At 37.9% G+C, this 21,700-nt stretch overlaps 1 protein-coding gene and 2 long non-coding RNA genes across 52 annotated transcripts in view; 2 read left to right on the top strand and 1 right to left on the bottom strand.

The window, feature by feature from the left end:
• phf11 (PHD finger protein 11) overlaps positions 1-21,700 on the top strand; it is a 42,469-nt gene that overhangs the window by 7,113 nt on the left and 13,656 nt on the right. For 7 of the 50 annotated variants that reach the window (XM_051958435.1, XM_051958462.1, XM_051958449.1 and 4 more), the window contains 15 exons: positions 1,469-1,542; positions 1,639-1,727; positions 1,817-1,851; positions 3,135-3,208; positions 3,305-3,393; positions 3,483-3,517; positions 4,803-4,876; positions 4,973-5,061; positions 5,151-5,185; positions 6,470-6,543; positions 6,640-6,728; positions 6,818-6,852; positions 8,539-8,649; positions 8,998-10,302; positions 10,415-11,045. In XM_051958435.1, the coding sequence (XP_051814395.1) occupies positions 1,469-1,542; positions 1,639-1,727; positions 1,817-1,851; positions 3,135-3,208; positions 3,305-3,393; positions 3,483-3,517; positions 4,803-4,876; positions 4,973-5,061; positions 5,151-5,185; positions 6,470-6,543; positions 6,640-6,728; positions 6,818-6,852; positions 8,539-8,649; positions 8,998-10,302; positions 10,415-10,880 (2,674 nt within the window). In that variant the 3' untranslated portion in view covers positions 10,881-11,045. Of the gene's footprint in view, positions 1-1,468; positions 1,543-1,638; positions 1,728-1,816; positions 1,852-3,134; positions 3,209-3,304; positions 3,394-3,482; positions 3,518-4,802; positions 4,877-4,972; positions 5,062-5,150; positions 5,186-6,469; positions 6,544-6,639; positions 6,729-6,817; positions 6,853-8,538; positions 8,650-8,997; positions 10,303-10,414; positions 11,046-21,700 lie in introns of those variants that run through there. The other 43 variants (XM_051958437.1, XM_051958469.1, XM_051958466.1 and 40 more) reach the window with 33 other exon arrangements.
• On the bottom strand, positions 738-21,312 carry LOC127536996 (uncharacterized). Its single transcript, XR_007946264.1, has 2 exons — positions 21,191-21,312; positions 738-858 (listed from the first exon to the last, which is right to left on the bottom strand). It is a non-coding gene; the product is annotated as an uncharacterized LOC127536996 (long non-coding RNA).
• On the top strand, positions 13,113-17,459 carry LOC127537000 (uncharacterized). The gene is made up of 3 exons (XR_007946268.1): positions 13,113-13,234; positions 17,247-17,284; positions 17,383-17,459. It is a non-coding gene; the product is annotated as an uncharacterized LOC127537000 (long non-coding RNA).

Below are 21,700 nucleotides of genomic sequence, written 5' to 3'. Positions count from 1 at the left end.
ATTGGTTCGAGTTGTTTTTTTTTTTTTGTTTTTATATTTTTCTATTTCTGGATTGCATTCTGTTATTACTGTTATTGCTATTGTGTAGATTAAATCTGCCTCTGTTGGATGCAAACATAATCCTTTTGTATGGCTTTATTTTTATGTGTTGGGGGTGTGTATGTATGTGTGTATATATATATATATATATATACACACACACACACACACACACTTAGCGCGCGACTTTTGACCTAATTATGACGCCATACAGTCATCCCTAATTCACTTTAATTAATGAACGGCTTGCGTGCAGCGTCGCAATATCTTTTAATCCAAGATCAGAAAAAAACAAGCTTTTTGAAGTGCTGTAAAATAAACAGAAAGACAAACCAAACAGTCCAGCAGCAGCGGATTCTTTTACATCCATTTTATCATTATTTATATTCTTATTAATAGGAAGAATGACAAATAAAATGTTGTGTACAACAATAAAGTGAAAAAAGGGACCATGTTTTAGTTTGTCTTTGCAAAATTCAATGATATTATCAAACTTATTTTTTCCCGCAAATATTGGACGACACTGCAAATAATACATACAGTCCATGTGGTGTTTCTTTGTTTGCGTTATCTCACATAGACATACATGAACCATTTCTGTCTGGCTCCTCTGCTGATTCCTTCTAAATTGTTATAATCAGAAATGTGGGATTGTGGGGACACAGGAGGGTCTGACTGCTCTTTTCTTTTGCAAAATCTTTCTCTTTTTTTTTTTTTTTTTTTTTTGTTATGCTCTCCATGTTTATAAAACATAAGGGTCGTTCCATATCATTTCAACCAGTGGTCCCCACCTGACCCTCTCAGATGTTTAATGTTAACCTTTGAATCCGAAGGTTGGACAGATATTTCTGATTTGTAGCTGTTCATATTTCATGCATTACATACCATAGCACTTTCATTTTATACAGATCCAATCCTTAGATAGCCAAATTATACCACATAAAATCTCTAATGGATATGATGATTAGTTTTTGTGTAATGGGTGGCCAAATGTAGCCGTTTAGAAGTTCGTGATGGATAAAATCGCAACTTTGTCATTCTCTGTAACATGCAATTATAAATATAAAGTAAATATTTTCACATTTCTGAGGACTATAGGTCACTGTGAAATGATTCTGAAAATTTCAGCTCTCTATCTTTTGTTGTTCAGAAGTTATAGAAGTCTGAAAATGGTCGGAAATTTCAAGGCAATTTTGGCCGAAATTTTAGGGTACCCCCTACCGACTTCAAATGGCCGTAACTTTGAAACTAACAACAATAAAGCATTCAAATTTTGGATTTTCCCATCATATATAATGTACTAAATGTATGTAAGAACTTAGCAAAATCTGAGAGGGTCAGGTGGAAAGCTTTCTTAAAATTGGTTGATTTCATAGGGAATGACCCATAACAGTTCCACTTGTTATGATGCCTGATCTTTTTGTTTCAGGCAGGAGGAGAGCCCCTCCAAACGTAGAACTGGAGACTGGAATGGGATGGTATCAGCTGATCCTTCAGATTCAGGTTGATCCTTTTGTAAAAACAGAAAATGTAACCTGTGTGAGTTAAGCTTTGTTTTGGTAACGTACTGATTCGTGTGATTCCCTTTTTTCCCTACAGCTGAGAATGAAACTAAGCCTGAAAGTGACATAATCCTCCCTTTAAAGTCTGATTTAGATGAAAGTGCAAACAGTGTTCCAGAGGACCAGGTGAGTCTGATCTTTGATTGTTCCGCAGTATCATCATCATTAGAAGATGTTCAATAAGCTAATGTCCTTTCTTTCTCCCCTGGCTTTCGTTTCTGCATTTGTCAACCGTGACTCAGGCCATCAGGTACGATTTTCTGTTTTTTATCTGTAAAGTTTGAAATCCTTATCGTTCTTAGGCTTTCATAGCTTCTGATGGGTATTTTCATTTTCCTTGGCATTTTATTGACTCTACAAACCCGTTAAACCTCATCGGCCCGCATTCGGGCCGTTTTGAGCTGTGCAAAAGTATTTTGCTGAATTGACCGAAGCTGCAAACTCGATGATAGAAACATTATACACCCATGGAAACCTTAGATTCTCATGAATCCGCCGGTATGAACCACTTTCAGATGTGATTATCACAGTGGGTAATATAAACACATTTGTCCAACAAACAGCAAATAACGTAAACAGCACAACTCACCTTTGAAGCTCATAACTAGTCACAGATGAAAATATTCCACAAGAAACGGCCATAATCCAACCTTGGACATCCAGACAAAACAAGCCAGTAACATATTTTGTCCAAAACATGTCTTGAAATCAGTAAATAATCCACAAATAGCCAGTTTTCGTGCACATGCACCTTGCACTGCGCGTCCCATATTCCCTGTATTTCTCTTCATATTTTTATTTACAAATAAGACAAGTTTGGAAATACTTTGTCAGGAAGGCTCTCTAAAATATCTACAGTATGCGATACATTTCTATTTTTCATCTCTAAAACTGTGCTGTTATGTATGATTCATGCAGGAGGGAGATTCATCCCTAATTCACTTTAACGAATGGCTTGCGTGCTGCTTTTGCCATCACCACTGAAGCATAGCGAAACAATATCATAAACTTTGCTCACTTTTAATCCAAGATCAGAAAAAAACAAGCTTTTTGAAGTGCTGTAAAATAAACAGAAAGACAAACCAAACAGTCCAGCAGCAGCGGATTCTTTTTATCTGTTTTCTCATTATTTATATTCTTATTAATAGGAAGAATAACAAATAAAATGTTGTGTACAACAATAAAGTGAAAAAAGGGACCATGTTTTAGTTTGTCTTTGCAAAATTCAATGATATTATCAAACTTATTTTTTCCCGCAAATATTGGACGACACTGCAAATAATACATACAGTCCATGTGGTGTTTCTTTGTTTGTGTTATCTCACATAGACATACATGAACCATTTCTGTCTGGCTCCTCTGCTGATTCCTTCTAAATTGTTATAATCAGAAATGTGGGATTGTGGGGACACAGGAGGGTCTGACTGCTCTTTTCTTTTGCAAAATCTTTCTCTTTTTTTTTATGTTGTGCTCTCCGTGTTTATAAAGCATTAACAGTTCCACTTGTTATGATGCCTGATCTTTTTGTCTCAGGCAGGAGGAGAGCCCCTCCAAATATAGAATCGGAGACTGGAATGGGATGGTATCAGTTGATCCTTCAGATTCAGGTTGATCCTTTTGTAAAAACAGAAAATGTAACCTGTGTGAGTTAAGCTTTGTTTTGGTAACGTACTGATTCGTGTGATTCCCTTTTTTCCCTACAGCTGAGAATGAAACTAAGCCTGAAAGTGAGATAATCCTCCCTTTAAAGTCTGATTTAGATGAAAGTGCAAACAATGTTCCAGAGGACCAGGTAAGTCTGATCTTTGATTGTTCTGCAGTATCATCATCATTAGAAGATGTTCAATAAGCTAATGTCCTTTCTTTCTCCCCTGGCTTTAGTTTCTGCATTTGTCAACCATGACTCAGGCCATCAGGTACGATTTTCTGTTTTTTAACTGTAAAGTTTGAAATCCGTATCGTTCTTAGGCTTTTATAGCTTCTGATGGGTATTTTCATTTTCCTTGGCATTTTATTGACATTACAAACCCGTTAAACCTCATCGGCCCGCATTCGGGCCGTTTTGAGCTGTGCAAAAGTATTTTGCTGAATGGACCGAAGCTGCAAACTCGATGATAAAAACATTATACACCCATGGAAAGCTTAGATTCTCATGAATCCGCCAGTATGAACCACTTTCAGATGTGATTATCACAGTGGGTAATATAAACACATTTGTCCAACAAACAGCAAAAAACGTAAACAGCACAACTCACCTTTGAAGCTCATAACTAGTCACAGATGAAAATATTCCACAAGAAACGGCCATAATCCAACCTTGGACATCCAGACAAAACAAGCCAGTAACATATTTTGTCCAAAACATGTCTTGAAATCAGTAAATAATCCACAAATAGCCAGTTTTCGTGCACATGCACCTTGCACTGCGCGTCCCATATTCCCTGTATTTCTCTTCATATTTTTATTTACAAATAAGACAAGTTTGGAAATACTTTGTCAGGAAGGCTCTCTAAAATATCTACAGTATGCGATACATTTCTATTTTTCATCTCTAAAACTGTGCTGTTATGTATGATTCATGCAGGAGGGAGATTCATCCCTAATTCACTTTAACGAATGGCTTGCGTGCTGCTTTTGCCATCACCACTGAAGCATAGCGAAACAATATCGTAAACTTTGCTCACTTTTAATCCAAGATCAGAAAAAAACAAGCTTTTTGAAGTGCTGTAAAATAAACAGAAAGACAAACCAAACAGTCCAGCAGCAGCGGATTCTTTTTATCTGTTTTCTCATTATTTATATTCTTATTAATAGGAAGAATAACAAATAAAATGTTGTGTACAACAATAAAGTGAAAAAAGGGACCATGTTTTAGTTTATGTCTTTGCAAAATTCAATGATATTATCAAACTTATTTTTTCCCGCAAATATTGGACGACACTGCAAATAATACATACAGTCCATGTGGTGTTTCTTTCTTTGCGTTATCTCACATAGACATACATGAACCATTTCTGTCTGGCTCCTCTGCTGATTCCTTCTAAATTGTTATAATCAGAAATGTGGGATTGTGGGGACACAGGAGGGTCTGACTGCTCTTTTCTTTTGCAAAATCTTTCTCTTTTTTTTTATGTTGTGCTCTCCGTGTTTATAAAGCATTAACAGTTCCACTTGTTATGATGCCTGATCTTTTTGTCTCAGGCAGGAGGAGAGCCCCTCCAAACGTAGAACTGGAGACTGGAATGGGATGGTATCAGCTGATCCTTCAGATTCAGGTTGATCCTTTTGTAAAAACAGAAAATGTAACCTGTGTGAGTTAAGCTTTGTTTTGGTAACGTACTGATTCGTGTGATTCCCTTTTTTCCCTGCAGCTGAGAATGAAACTAAGCCTGAAAGTGACATAATCCTCCCTTTAAAGTCTGATTTAGATGAAAGTGCAGACAGTGTTTCAGAGGACCAGGTAAGTCTGATCTTTGATTGTTCCGCAGTATCATCATCATTAGAAGATGTTCAATAAGCTCATGTCCTTTCTTTCTCCCCTGGCTTTAGTTTCTGCATTTGTCAACCGTGACTCAGGCCATCAGGTACGATTTTCTGTTTTTTAACTGTAAAGTTTGAAATCCGTATCGTTCTTAGGCTTTCATAGCTTCTGATGGGTATTTTCATTTTCCTTGGCGTTATATTGACATTACAAACCCGTTAAACCTCATCGGCCCGCATTCGGGCCGTTTTGAGCTGTGCAAAAGTATTTTGCTGAATTGACCGAAGCTGCAAACTCGATGATAGAAACATTATACACCCATGGAAAGCTTAGATTCTCATGAATCCGCCAGTATGAACCACTTTCAGATGTGATTATCACAGCGGGTAATATAAACACATTTGTCCAACAAACAGCAAATAATGTAAACAGCACAACTCACCTTTGAAGCTCATAACTAGTCACAGATGAAAATATTCCACAAGAAACGGCCATAATCCAACCTTGGACATCCAGACAAAACAAGCCAGTAACATATTTTGTCCAAAACATGTCTTGAAATCAGTAAATAATCCACAAATAGCCAGTTTTCGTGCACATGCACCTTGCACTGCGCGTCCCATATTCCCTGTATTTCTCTTCATATTTTTATTTACAAATAAGACAAGTTTGGAAATACTTTGTCAGGAAGGCTCTCTAAAGTATCTACAGTATGCGATACATTTCTATTTTTCATCTCTAAAACTGTGCTGTTATGTATGATTCATGCAGGAGGGAGATTCATCCCTAATTCACTTTAACGAACGGCTTGCGTGCTGTTTTTGCCATCACCACTGAAGCATAGCGAAACAATATCGTAAACTTTGCTCACTTTTAATCCAAGATCAGAAAAAAACAATTTTTTTGAAGTGCTGTAAAATAAACAGAAAGACAAACCAAACAGTCCAGCAGCAGCGGATTCTTTTACATCCATTTTATCATTATTTATATTCTTATTAATAGGAAGAATAACAAATAAAATGTTGTGTACAACAATAAAGTGAAAAAAGGGACCATGTTTTAGTTTATGTCTTTGCAAAATTCAATGATATTATCAAACTTATTTTTTCCCGTAAATATTGGATGACACTGCAAATAATACATACAGTCCATGTGGTGTTTCTTTGTTTGTGTTATCTCACATAGACATACATGAACCATTTCTGTCTGGCTCCTCTGCTGATTCCTTCTAAATTGTTATAATCAGAAATGTGGGATTGTAGGGACACAGGAGGGTCTGACTGCTCTTTTCTTTTGCAAAATCTTTCTCTTTTTTTATGTTGTGCTCTCTGTGTTTATAAAGCATTAACAGTTCCACTTGTTATGATGCCTGATCTTTTTGTTTCAGGCAGGAGGAGAGCCCCTCCAAACGTAGAACTGGAGACTGGAATGGGATGGTATCAGCTGATCCTTCAGATTCAGGTTGATCCTTTTGTAAAAACAGAAAATGTAACCTGTGTGAGTTAAGCTTTGTTTTGGTAACGTACTGATTCGTGTGATTCCCTTTTTTCCCTACAGCTGAGAATGAAACTAAGCCTGAAAGTGAGATAATCCTCCCTTTAAAGTCTGATTTAGATGAAAGTGCAAACAATGTTCCAGAGGACCAGGTAAGTCTGATCTTTGATTGTTCTGCAGTATCATCATCATTAGAAGATGTTCAATAAGCTAATGTCCTTTCTTTCTCCCCTGGCTTTCGTTTCTGCATTTGCCAACCGTGACTCAGGCCATCAGGTACGATTTTCTGTTTTTTATCTGTAAAGTTTGAAATCCTTATCGTCATCTCAGGCTTTTATAGCTTCTGATAGGTATTTTCATTTTCCTTGGCATTTTATTGACATTACAAACCCGTTAAACCTCATCGGCCCGCATTCGGGCCGTTTTGAGCTGTGCAAAAGTATTTTGCTGAATGGACCGAAGCTGCAAACTCGATGATAGAAACATTATACACCCATGGAAAGCGTAGATTCTCATGAATCCGCCGGTATGAACCACTTTCAGATGTGATTATCACAGTGGGTAATATAAACACATTTGTCCAACAAACAGCAAATAACGTAAACAGCACAACTCACCTGTGAAGCTCATAACTAGTCACAGATGAAAATATTCCTCAAGAAACGGCCATAATCCAACCTTGGACATCCAGATAAAACAAGCCAGTAAAATATTTTGTCCAAAACATGTCTTGAAATCAGTAAATAATCCACAAACAGCTAGTTTTCGTGCACGTGCACCTCGCGCTGCCCGTCCCATATTCCCTGTATTTCTCTTCATATTTTTATTTACAAGTAAGATATTAGCGCTCTTTTGTTCTGAAAATGGCCGCTGAACTCTAACCTTTTGACTGACACCTCATTTCAACCAATCTCGTAACTTTGGTCGGCCTTCCAGGGCTGAACAGCCAACCGTTGACAACAATGACAAAATGGGGCACGACCCCTTCCCCCCGGTAGTGACTGAGAAAATAACGTTTGAGGAAACTTTTGATTGACAGGCCTTGTAGCCAGTGAGCTGCTGAAAACGATATGTGGCATGATATGAAACGAGACAGGAGTTTTCCAGCAGATCCGTGTGTAAGACTAAGACACCTGTATCTAGCTACTGCTGCTCTCCACGTGCGTCCTGTGTTAGCAATAGTGCTTTAGTTTTTGTAGTTGTTTTTGAGTGTTTTTTTGAGTTGTTTTTGAGTTTTTGGAGTGAACATAATGTCCAAATGGACTGAAAACGAAAATATACCATTGAAGAGTTGGTAGATTTTTTTTGTGATTGATTTCTTTATTTTCGTGTCATGCACAAAAGTGTGCCCAACCCTCATGGGTTTACAAGACACTGATATACCAGCATGGCAGCAGAATACATCCAGAAACAACACAATATTCTGTTCCTCGATCCTTGAACAAAATATGTTGCCTTTTATCCCAGGCCTGGCAAAGAAACTCTAGTTTTTCATGGTCATCCAACCAAAAGAAATCAAAATAAACAGAGGACGTCTTACTGAAAAGAACCTCTCTTACATCTTCATATACAGGACAGTAAAACACAAAGTGAAGCTCATTTTCAACTTCACCTAAATTACACAGCAAACAAAGCGTTTCCTCCTCTGGAGTAGCATTAAACCTCCCAGTCTCTAAAGCTAATGCTAATGTTCCTGAACGTACCTGTGCACACAGGGATCTCTGTCTTTTGCTTAAATTATATTTAACATAAGGTTCCACACTGTACCTATCTTTTATAAGGCAATAAGTTTGTAACTTCGGTTTATACCAAATATCAACAGACCATTTTTTTCTCTAAACCTTAGAAACATATTACTCCTCATCTCCTGGATGTCACATGATAACCTATTATAAAAAATAAATTATGAGTTATTCAAATGGAATAAAGACTTGATCTTGTTTGCCATGCCTGCACACGCAGACAAAGTGATGAACCCAGAAAAGACAAGCTGGAGGAGGACGGTGAAGTGTCGCCTATCGACTCAGAAGCAGAGGAATTTCTTTTAGAGGGGAAAGACATCACACTCGATATGTAAGTACTCAGAAATTTTTTTTTATAGTATAATATTGTTTTGTATTTATGTACACAATACAATTTTTTTATTGTTTTATTTTACACCATCATACTACATTATATTACAGTATAGTATCCGTTTGACAGCAGTAAGAGTTATTTCAGAGAAAATCCTGCTTTCTTTGTTTATTCGACCCTCACCTGGGGGGAGGTGTTGTCACCTGGGGGGAGGTGTGTGTCTCTTTGTTTCACGGAGTGAATTACTTACCTGTGAGACTGTAAGATGTAGAAATGCTGAATACTGGAACAGTGGTAAAGTTTTATCAAGTTGTAAATCAATGTTATTTGCTTATCTTCATACAACAGCCCATCATCACAGTCTGATGAAGACTGGGAGCCAAGCACAGCAGGGGTCCACGGGCAAGAGGACAGTACCTCTGGAGAAGAGGAGACCATTCCCCTAACTCCAGCCAAAAGTCCGAAGAGGTGTAGTGGTAGAGGAAGGGGAAGGGGAAGGGGGAGGGGAGAAAGAAGAAGAACAAGCCCAAGCCCCATTGACCAAGCCAGCACATCGGGGGAGAGGTGGAATGATGTGGATGTTCCTGACATAGAGCCACCACAGATAATCTTTTGTCCTAACCGCACCCCAGGACCCCAGCTCATCATGACAGAAAATTACACACCTGTCAAACTTTTCCAGCTCTTTTTCAGTAACGATGTTTTGCTTACCATTGTGAAAAACACAAATGAACATGGCTCTGCGCATTACTCCACGCCCTCAAAGCCATGGACAAACATTGACTTACAGGATATGTTTTCCTTCATATCAGTGTTGATTTACATGGGTGTGGTGAAGTGCTCATCCTATACAGATTACTGGCGGGGGAGTAATCTGTACAGTTTACAATTTCCGAAAAGAGTCATGGCAGGACGGAAGTTCCTGAGAATGATCTGGGCGCTCCATCTCAACAGTGCGGCAATGGATGCTGAGAATGAGGGGAGAAGAGGCACTGCAGCCTTTGATCGTCTCGGAAAAATAAAGCCCCTATATGATGAAATGAGGGAGGCCTGCAAGAGAAACTATCATCCAAACCAGGAGATTGCCATTGATGAGAGGATGGTTGCTTCAAAAGCGAGGATTGGACTGAAACAGTACATGAAGAGCAAGCCTGTGCGATGGGGCTACAAACTTTTTGTCTTGGCAGACTCCAAGGCTGGATATACCTGGGACTTCTTTGTCTATGAGGGAAAGTCAACAGTTAACACAGGGAAAGGAATTCGTTATGAGTCGGTAATGGAGCTGCTAAAGCCCCAGTTGCTGGGCACAGGCTACAAGCTCTTCGTGGACAACTTCTACACCAGTACCACACTCTTTCAAGACCTGCTAAAGATGAAGGTCTGGGCATGCGGCACCATTCGGTCAAATCTGATCGGGTTTCCCAGAACCACAGAGAACAGCCTGGATTCCAAGTCTCACCGTGGCAGTGTGAGATGGATCAGGAAGGACTCCCTCCTCTTTGTTCAGTGGAGAGACACTAGGGATGTCTCCCTCTGCTCGACATTCCACCGAGCACACACAGGGGAGACTATCAAACGGCGAGTCCGGAGTGCAGATGGGCAGTGGGAAGTGAAAGACATCACCCTTCCGCCAGTGGTCAAAGACTACAACCAGTATGTACTATATTCAACAGTGTTTCATGTCATATGAAATGTAGTAATTTATATGCTTGATATGTATGTCTTAGTATATTTTTTTTCTCACGGTGTTCTTCTGTCCATCCAGGCACATGGGTGGAGTGGACCTGTCGGATGCCCTCATCCAGTTCTACAAGGTCCTCCACAAAACCAGGAAATGGTACAAGACATTCTTTTATCATTTTGTGGACATCGCCATCGTGAATGCCTTTCTCATCCACAAGGAGCTCGCCATGGCTAAAGGACAGGTGCCGATGAACCAGAAAGCATTTAGGGAGACCCTTGCAGAGGACCTGGCAATGATGGGTTCTGCCCCCCCAAACAAGCCGGTCCGAGGCCCTGCTCCTGCTCCTGTTCCTGCTCCTGCTCCTGCTCGGGCTAAACATCACAGGATAACGTATATTAGTGGGGACAGCACTGCCGGCCGGCTAAAGTGCAAAAACTGCCGCAAGAAGACACCCGTGAAGTGTGCTACCTGTGATGTTTCACTTTGCTTCCTGGCTGGACGGGATTGCTACAATGACTGGCATGTTGCCAACAAATTTTGGAAGTAGTTTCACGCTGACATTTGTAAATAGGTTGTATTTTATTGTAAGTAGAGTGTTTTGTTGTAGTTTATTAGCATGGTATTATAGTTGATGTTGTTATTTTTACTATTTGTCATTGATAACTGTAAATACTATCCTGTTTGACTTATAAAAACAATTTATCACATCTAACACTTCTTTTGACTCTTCTGTGCAAAAGGTTTGGCAAATGGTGTGTTATTACATGTTTATACATCAATTTTCATAAATGTAATTCCAGTAGTGAATCTGAATAGGAGATATGATACCTCAGAGTGTAAGCTTTCCGTAGAGCCCAAATTTATAACTGTAGGTTTGAAGCGTTGAAGAACAGCAGCCTGTTTTATCCGGTGTGCCAAGGGTGTGCCAAATGGGCAACTCCTGGGCATAGCCCTACATAAACGTGTGAAACACTCATTTCTTGTAGTCTTGCTATGTAATTTTGACCTGAACTAGGTAAGACCTCAGGCTGTTGTCCTATTGTGTTTTCAAGCTCTCACAGTGCTGCCACACTTACTGTATGTGCACAGATTTTACGAAGACAAGCAGATGAGTCCTCTCAGAGATTGGAGGGACAACGTAAGGAAAGCCAGAAATGAAACTGAAAATATTCAACTGGGTTGCCAGGTTTGTTTTTTTAAGCGTAGCTTTTATACTTAGTGCTACCCTGGCACTCCTCTGTTTTTTGTTTCTCAGAGCCCTGTAATGTTAAATTTCTCTTTTGTGAGATTAATAAAGTCTATCTTATCTTATGGAAATGCCATTAAACTGAAACCGTCTTTTGAGTGAAATGTTGCATTTTACCAATAGAAACTCAAAATTACAGATTTTGGGGACTCTAGTGGCCAAATTTCAGAAAAGTTTGAGCAGGAAATCTTTCCAAAAGGCAAAATAAAGCAGATGAGAAGTCTACATATAAAGTCTTGTGAAAGAAAATGCTTAAAAATGCAAGCATATGTTTGTGATATTATTTTATTATAATACTGTCACATGCAGTATTTCAGAACTGAAATATGAAAAAAAATATTTTAGTATAAAAACAGGGCAACAAAATATGCATTTAGGTCACTGCATACATCCAAGAGAGCACCAAAAAAAAGATTAATACATTTCAAGCATACATTTTCATAATTATACAGGATCAGTCATTACTGGACTGTTTAAGAGCCCCCAATCCCTCAAAATTCAGAAAAAAATAGGCTTTCTAATCATAAATACATAAATAAGCACGCTTAAACATTTTGCCCTGTGTCATACCATGAATAAAAATCACATTTTGGAATTGTACATAAAATTGTCAGTCTTGTATCTTTTTAACTAAATTAGATAAATGAAATAAATCACAGTTAAAGGAATTTTTAGTCTTCTTGCCCATGTTGTATCTGATGTATGCTTCCTCTTCTTCAGTAACATGTAGTGTCTGACATGAGATCCATCCATCCATCCATCCTCTATACACCGCTTTATCCTCACTAGGGTCATGGGGGGTGCTGGAGCCTATCTCAGCTGACTCGGGCCCTGGACACCCTGGATAGGTCACCAGTCTGTCACAGGGCTACATATACAGACAAACAATCACACCTACTGGCAATTTAGAGTCATCAGTTAACCTCAGCATATTTTTGGACTGTGGGAGGAAGCCGGAGAAAACCCACACATACACAGGGAGAACATGCAAACTCCATTCAGAAAGATCCCAGGCCCACCCCGGGATTTGAACCAGGGAACTTTTTGTTGCAAGGTGAAAGTGCTAACCACTACTCTACTGTGCAGCCCTGACATATGTTTTTCTATTTTATTTCTGAGAATGTTTATGTGATGTCTATGTTGTGCTATGTTCCCATACACAAACGATATCTGAGAAACTTCACCCAGCTGCCTGAAGATCTCTGAGGAAAGTTGCAGGTAAAATACTATGAGGTAAGAGAAGATCACCTTGTAGGAATGGTCTAAATTCTGCATTCTCACCCTTACCTGTGAGAGGCAGCAATGTGCCACAAGGCATCCAGCCTGCCGGAAATTTATAAGAAGAAGCTCACCCAAATTTTCTTTTCTTGAGCTCGATGTGGGGGATATTTCTGATAGAACATGGCAACCAGCGACTACATGGATGGGCGGTGAGGCGCCTGAAACTCTGCTGCAGCAGTTTTGAATTGACGGAGACATGCAAAGTGGGTATCTCCGTTTTAACTTAACAAAAAGTGTTCATTTTAGGTAAACGGGAGGTAAAAATGCATCGTCGTAGCAAAGTGTTTTGTGCACTTTGCCAGCGGTCCGAAGAGACGAAGATAACCGGAGCCTTGTCGACTAAAGACGAAGTCACCGCTCATGAGAACTGTTTGGTAAATATTAGCATGTTTTCAATGTTAGCTACTCGTTCAAATCCAACCGGAAGCTAATGAGCTAACGCTGAAGTTAGCAGGCAACTTAAAGGCGCTAAGTTTTAGCTTGAAGGAGAAGCTATGTTGTGGCAAAAAGTGATTTACGTATTCTGTGCCGTAAATGATCGTTTATTATATTTTTTAACCTTTATTTTACTTGGTAAGTTAATTGAGAACTGGTTCTCATTTACAGTAACGACCTGTTCAAGAGACAAACAAGCCAGCTGTTTTTTTTAATCGGTTTGAATAGGTTTTAACCCCGCAAGACACACAATACAAGAACTTTATCACATATATAGCATTTTTGCAATTTTGTAAAAACAATGTATATATATATATATATATATATATATATATATATATATATATATATATATATATATATATTTTACAGGTGAAATTAGAATCCAGGCAGATTTTAAATCCACCTAGCAAGAATTTTAAAATCTGCCTGGATTCTAATTTCACCTGTAATATATATATATATATATATATATATATATATATATACACACACACACACACACATCCACCTAGCAAGAATTAGAATTTTGATTTTGCCTAGGCGAGATTGAAATTTGAAGGGTTTTGAAGATGATATGCCCTAACCCATTCCATCTGCTATAAGACTTTATATCAGCATCACTGGCTGATGTTAACACAAAGCTGGACTCTATCACATCATCCTTTACCACATAATCTGCACAGTTCTTGCGGTATTTGAGTCTTCTTGTACTTCACATCATTCCATAAGACACTTTTTCCATCCTACACTCCTGTGATTGTTATTATGATTATCATTATATTGTTGTTTATTTTTGCTGTACTGTATGATGTATGCTGCTGTCACATGGGAAATTTCCCCGGACACGGGGAGTAATAAAGGATTATCTTATCCAGACCTGCCAACCTGTACGCATTTTGCGTAGCAGGTATGTAATTTGACATCAAAATACGCTGGTACGCTCCGCCTCATTAAACTACTCAAAAAGCTGCAGACATCTGTGAGTGCTGTTAGAAATGTGGACGTGCAATACTCATGCCTGACAACACGATGCAGCAGTGTTGTGGTGCAATTTCAACCAGTCATCATAGAGTAGCGGAGAATAACGAGTCTGCCGAACCCTCGTTGGCCCACTCTCTCCTGTCCTCTGCCTCTCTCCCCGTTCCCCGTGCCCCGTGCCCCCACCCGCAGCAGCTGGCGGTTAAAACGGTAAAATGTGTGTGGGTGTGTGTGTGTGTGTTCTTGTACTTGCTACATTGTGAGGGCCATTTTCTGCATTTAACTATCAAAGTGAGGACATTTTTACAAAGTGAGGACATTTTGGCCGGTCCTCACTTTGAAACAGCCATGTTTGAGGGTGAAGACTTGTTTTTAGAGAACAGGTATGAATTGAGGTTTGGTTAGGGTAAGGATTAAGTTTAGGCAATCAGTTGTGATGGTTAAGGTTAGGGTAAGGCTCGAGGAAATGCATTACGCCTATGGATGTCCTCACTAAGATAGAAGTACAAACGTGTCTGTGTGTGTGAGAGCGAGATTAAGTGGTACTCAAAATATTTTGCCAAGGTTGGCAGGTCTGTCTTATCTTAATGTAATTATTTGTTTTCCCTAACATTATGTACCTTGAAATTTGGTTTTAGATACAAGGTAAATAATTACTTTAGAAGTAATGTCAACTTTTGTCCCCAACACTTGGCAAAATAAGCAGGGAAAAAATTATGTTATCAAAGTAGTTTATGGGTTGTTTTTTTCACATACTGTATAACAAAATCCTGTTAGAGGGTTAGGGTTATTCTTTCTAATATACAGGCTATTGATATATCAAGATTGAAATCTTTACTAAAACCATGGTAGGATTTTGATTTTGCTTAGGCGAAATCAAAATTCTAATTCTGCGTAGGCGGATTCTAAATCTACCTGGATTCTAATTTGGCCTGTGACATATATATATATATATATATATATATATATGTGTATATATATATATATATATATATATGTGTGTAAATAAAAGTTAGAAAAAACAAAATTTATATATATATATATATATATATATATATATATATATATATATTTGCTTTTATGTGTGTGTGCGTACCTCACTAATAATTTAACTAATTAAAAAAATAATAAAAAACGAAACTGATGCATTTCTGCAACAGTGGATTTTACAGCGTTAAAGCACCAATTCAACTCATATAATGCAGTTTTCCACTTGCCAAAAAGAGACTGCAGCCTCTGTACTGAAACTGAAATATTAATAATGCATCTAAAGTGCTTAATTTGATTCATGAGGGTCATATTTTAAAGATTTTACCCTACAAACTATCTGCCAAAGAGAATTTATTGGTAGCATATGTAAAATACAAGCATAAGTGTAATTTCCAAACACAAACAAAGATATCAGACATGTCCAACACAACATCAAATTTAGCACTACACGCTATCTGTCCAAGATATGGAAGCATTGGTATGTAATATCCTCTTAGGTAATTGACTTTTTGTTTTTTAATTGTTCATTGTGTATATGTTGTGTTTTATTTTTTTATGTACTATTTTTTGCTCTTATCTGGACCACTGTGTCTGTAATAAAGTTTATATATATATATATATATATATACAGCCTAAACATCAGAATCCATCTATAATGCAGCCAATATTTTTAAATATCAATATACTGCAGATATTACTTTTGTCACATTTGTTCCATTTTAAGAAATGTAAAAGTTGCTGTCACCACAGATGTAAAGCTGCACGTTTTTGCACATTATGAGTGTCAGAAAAAGCAGCCCCAGATGTATATAAACTAAACAATCCAAGTTTAACATGGAACATGCAACCTTAATCTTTAAAATATCACATCCATGAATGAAATCAAGTCATTTAGATGCATAAACATCATTTCGGTCACAATGTAAATCACTTTCTAACACAACACCTGTTCCAAAGTATTCAAAGTAATTTACTGCATTGTGGTTTATCTTTTTGCATCAGTCTGGGCCTTTTCAGCATTCTTTTATTGTGTTTATTTATGTCAAGGAAAATAGTAATTTCAGAATGTCGTACTGCTCAACAAGTTTGACATAGACAGGCTTTCTTTTTCTGAGGTGGTTTGATCAAACCTCAAACTCCAAGCAGAGATCATGGGTATTATGACAGTGGTTACCAACTTGCTTTGTTCACTCAGATTTTCTTCACACTTATACTTTAGCAAAAAGAACCAGGCTGTTGTAATGGAGAGCTATGGAAAATACATACATTTATTATGGTAAACAATGGTTCATCATGTACTTTAACTATCACAGCAGCTTCTTGTTTCTAACATGACAACCGCACATTGGAGCTCTTTGTCCGGAAACAGCTTTCTGCAGCAGTGGAGGTTGATGAAGCCTTGAAAGTTGGAGCTACCAAATCCTACAGGTGTCCCAACTTTACTAGATTACTTCCAACCCCCTCTCTCTGCATTAAGTAGTGTTGGAACACACCATGGAACCATAAGAGCATTATTAAAACAGTGATTTACTGCGGAAAATAGTGTGTTGCCGTAAAAATGGCATACATTTTCTCTGACTGGACTTCTAAATTTTAGTTGAATACCCAAACACTATGCCACATATAGATGACTATTTGTGTTGCACAGTGCGCTCTCTTCCACTTTTGATGCTGTAACATGCATACCAAGTGCAGAATCCGATTACTCAATTAATTGGCAGAATGATCGATAGAATAGTTGATTATTAAAATGGATAACAGAGACCAAAACTGAAACGAATAGTTGATCAAGTTTCTGTTGATCGGTTAACCAATTAATCAGAAACCATTTTGAGAAGAACTTGTGATGTTTAGACAACAAGATCTGGAAAACTGTGTCTGCTTTTTCTAAACTTGTCGTGTTTGTTTTTCAGTTGTTTTCTTCTGGTATTTGTTGCGAGAATTCACCGGAGTTTGATGACCTGTTTGGTTTCTCCGTAGAGGATGTGTTAAAAGAAGTGAAACGAGGAAACAAGCTGGTAAAGATTGTTGAAGTTCTCAGATCTTATTGACCTATTCCACCAACGCCGTGCTGGAAACAGTCATCAGTCGTGCTCTGTCCATTTGTTTGCTTCAGATTTGCCACTATTGTAAGAAAAAGGGTGCCACTGCTGGGTGTGAAGTCAAACGCTGCAAGAAGTCCTACCATTACCCATGTGCTGTTCAAGATGGAGCCAAGACAATAGAGGATGAACAGAATGGATGTTATGGGTCAGTTCAGCGCCTGCGTGTTTAGAAAAATGCTGAATATGGTGCCTTGTTTTTGTGACGCGGTATTTTTATGTGTTTTTGTGAAACAGCCTGTACTGCTTGAAACACTACAGCCAGCAACAGAGTAAGTACTTCTTCCTGTTCGGTGTTTATTTCAATGAGATGTTATGCCGTAATTTTTTCTTTTTCATGACCAGATAGCAACGGTTATGTCAATGGACTTACAAAGCCTGGACCCTCCAGAAGTCCTACCGAAGCTGGACCATCTAAGGTTTGATTGATAGAACTGTTTTCCACATAGACCTCAGACACTTCTTATAAAACTGGGTCATTCCATATCATTTCAACCAGTGGTCCCCACCTGAACCGCTCAGATTTTGCTAAGTTTTTACATACATTTAGTACATTATATATGATGGGAAAATCCAAAATTTGAATTACTGTGAAATGATTCTGAAAATTTCAGATCTCTATCTTTTGTTGTTCAGAAGTTATAGAAGTCTGAAAATGGTCGAAAATTTCAAGTCTTAATATTGGCCGCAATTTTAGGGTACCCCCTACCTACTTCAAATGGCCATAACTTTGAAACTAATGACAATAAAGCATTCAAATTTCGGATTTTCCCATCATATATAATGTAGTAAATGTATGTAAAAACTTAGCAAAATCTGAGAGGGTCAGGTGGGAAGTTTTCTTAAAATTGGTTGATTTCATACGGAATGACCCATCTGCTTTTTTTGAGACTCAAATTTTCTTGTTGGGTGGGTGTTGTAGTTTTAAGCAAAGTCTGTATTTATTTCTAGAAGTAGAGTTCGTATAATTTAAGAAGCACCACCACCATGACAATGTTTTGTTTTCCTCAGGCATATTGCCCGATTTGTGAGCAGATAGAGGGAAATATCCGCTTGGACAATTTGTCTCATAGCATCACTATGTGAGTATTTAACAGTCTCATTTTTCTGTTTCTACTTGCTCTACTCCTCGATATCTGATCACGTTCTAACAACCAGATGTGTGTTTTGAAGGGTATATTGTGACAAACATGCTCCTCTATCACGTAAGAAAACAAATGGTAAGTCTTGCTCAGAGAATCTTATATTCAGTTTTATTATTTTTTGTTTTTTAGTGTTAAAGATGCTTTTCTTATTGGCAGGTAATTCTACAGCAGGCAGTCCGTCTGTGCACAGCAATGACAGCAGCTCATCCAGCAGGACGATACGCACTGCTCTCAAGGTACACACATTTTTAATAGTGGCTTAAATACAGATTTTAAATGTCTTTTGAGATTTTAAATTTTTTTTTTTTTTTTTTTGGCTTTCAGAGACCATTGAGTGAGAGTGAGAAGTAAGTGTGGGATTATTTTCTTATTTTGCATGCTGGAATTGGCTTTTTATTTGAACTAGCTTCTTTTAATTCTGTATTTTTAGACATGAGTGTAGAGTCTCATTGCATCATTCCAGTTTAAATTATTATTTGTATTCAACCAACATGCAACCCAACTCATTCTTTTTTTCCTTTCTAACCCTCTGAGCTCCAAACTGAACTCCTGGGGGTTTAAACTAGAGCTGGCCCGAATAGTGGTTTCTGGCCTCCGAATATTCGGTCCCTATTAAAGACGAATATCCGAATATTCGTTTCCGGAACATCTGTCTGGGGGGGCGAATATTCGGATACCAAAATTACTATCTGGATACCGCCGTAGCGAACGAATATTTGGATATTCGGGTCCAGCCCGAGTTTATACAGCACATTTTCTTTCAGTAAAACACCAAAAATAGACAATTTATCAGAGCCAGGAACTGTAAACACAGAATGAATCATTAGATTTTAAAACTTTTTGATTGTCTTCGTAATAATCATATCTGACTTGCGCTTCGTTGTGAAATGTCACCAAGTCTGAGCTTAAAATCATCACTTCTCACCAAAAATGTCTTGTTTTTCAACATGTTTCATTTAAAAAAAAAATGACCAAAAATAAATTCTTTGCTTGAGTCAGGTTCTGCAAAAAACTAAAAGTCCTGTTGCCCCCCCCCCCCCCCCCCCCCCCCCCCCCCAGTGCAAGAGTGAAGCCAGTAGTGATTCACTGAGCACAAGAGGTATACGATAAAAAAAACTGTGACTTTATGGCTGAACTGCAGGCTGTTTAAACAGGGCAGATAAGTTTGGAAATACTTTGTCAGGAAGGCTCTCTAAAATATCTACAGTATGCGATACATTTCTATTTTTCATCTCTAAAACTGTGCTGTTATGTATGATTCATGCAGGAGGGAGATTCATCCCTAATTCACTTTAATTAATGAACAGCTTGCGTGCTGCTTTTGCCATCACTACTGAAGCATCTCTCTTCTTCATGTTCCGTCCTTTACAGGGTTGGAGGATATGGTAGTTCTCCACATACTTCTATCTTCGGCTGTTCTTACTGCCTCACTGTACTGCATTTCTGTCCACTCCTTTATATTGTCTGTCCACATTGCTCTTGGTCGTCCTCTTTGCCTTCTTCCATCTATTCGTCCCTCTAATGATATTCTTGATATGTTATTTTTTCTTATGAGATTACCAAAGTACCTGAGTTTTCTGAGTCTTAATATGTGCTCTAATTGTGTGCTCTTATTTTTTATGTTGTTTAAGACTTCTTTATTTGTGATTTTATCTGTCCAGGATATTTTCAGCATTCTTCTATATGTCCACATCTCAAAGGCAATAATTCTTTTCATGATGTCATTTGTAGTGGTCCAGGTTTCACATCCATATAACATGGTTGACCTTGGTTGAATTAGAACATAAAAAATAAGACTATTAAATAAGATACAAAAATATCATTGGAGACAAATAAAAAAATATGGGCAGAAGTGAAGAGCTTGTTCACGACGGTTAGTCTGAGCTCCAAGTGCTGAAGCATAGCGTAACAATATCGTAAACTTTGCTCACTTTTAATCCAAGATCAGAAAAAAACAAGCTTTTTGAACTGCTGTAAAATAAACAGAAAGACAAACCAAACAGTCCAGCAGCAGCGGATTCTTTTTTTATCTGTTTTCTCATTATTTATATTCTTATTAATAGGAAGAATGACAAATAAAATGTTGTGTACAACAATAAAGTGAAAAAAGGGACCATGTTTTAGTTTGTCTTTGCAAAATTCAATGATATGATCAAACTTATTTTTTCCTGCCAATATTGGACGACACTGCAAATAATACATACAGTCCATGTGGTGTTTCTTTCTTTGCGTTATCTCACATAGACATACATGAACCATTTCTGTCTGGCTCCTCTGCTGATTCCTTCTAAATTGTTATAATCAGAAATGTGGGATTGTAGGGACACAGGAGGGTCTGACTGCTCTTTTCTTTTGCAAAATCTTTCTCTTTTTTTTTTTTTGTTTTGCTCTCTGTGTTTATAAACAGGGATGTGATTTTTCCACGAATTCGTGGAATTCCGCTTTTTTTCAGGGATGGGAATTTACCGCGGATTTCCGCGGATTTCATTTGTTTGAACGCCGATTTCACAAGTTTGAACACTTTATTGTCGCTGGTACTCCCGCGCGATGGTAACGAAGTTAACGATAGCTTGTTAACGACGATTGTAAACGGCCCAGCGATTGGAAGTCGCTGCACCGTTCCATATCATTTCAACCAGTGGTCCCCATCTGACCCTCTCAGATGTTTAATGTTGACCTTTGAATCCAAAGGTTGGACAGATATTTTTGATTTTCAGCTGTTCATATTTCATGCATTACATACCATAGCACTTTCATTTTATACAGATCCAATCCTTAGATAGCCAAATTATACCACATAAAATCTCTAATGGATATGATGATTAGTTTTTGTGTAATGATTTAGAAGTTCGTGATGGATAAAATCGCAACTTTGTCATTCTCTGTAACATGCAATTAAAAATACAAAGTAAATATTTTCACATTTCTGAGGACTATAGGTCACTGTGAAATGATTCTGAAAATTTCACATCTCTATCTTTTGTTGTTCAGAAGTTATAGAAGTCTGAAAATGGTCGAAAATTTCAAGTCTTAATTTTGTCTGCAATAATAGGGTACCCCCTACCTACTTCAAATGGCCATAACTTTGAAACTAATGACAATAAAGCATTCAAATTTTGGATTTTCCCATCATATAAATGTACTAAATGTATGTAAAAGCTTAGCAAAATCTGAGAGGGTCAGGTGG

Source organism: Acanthochromis polyacanthus, chromosome 14 (genome assembly GCF_021347895.1).
Source record: "Acanthochromis polyacanthus isolate Apoly-LR-REF ecotype Palm Island chromosome 14, KAUST_Apoly_ChrSc, whole genome shotgun sequence".
Taxonomy (NCBI): domain Eukaryota; kingdom Metazoa; phylum Chordata; class Actinopteri; family Pomacentridae; genus Acanthochromis; species Acanthochromis polyacanthus.
The sequence above is the reverse complement of the archived record's forward strand: the minus strand, read 5'-3'. Positions and strand labels throughout refer to the sequence as shown.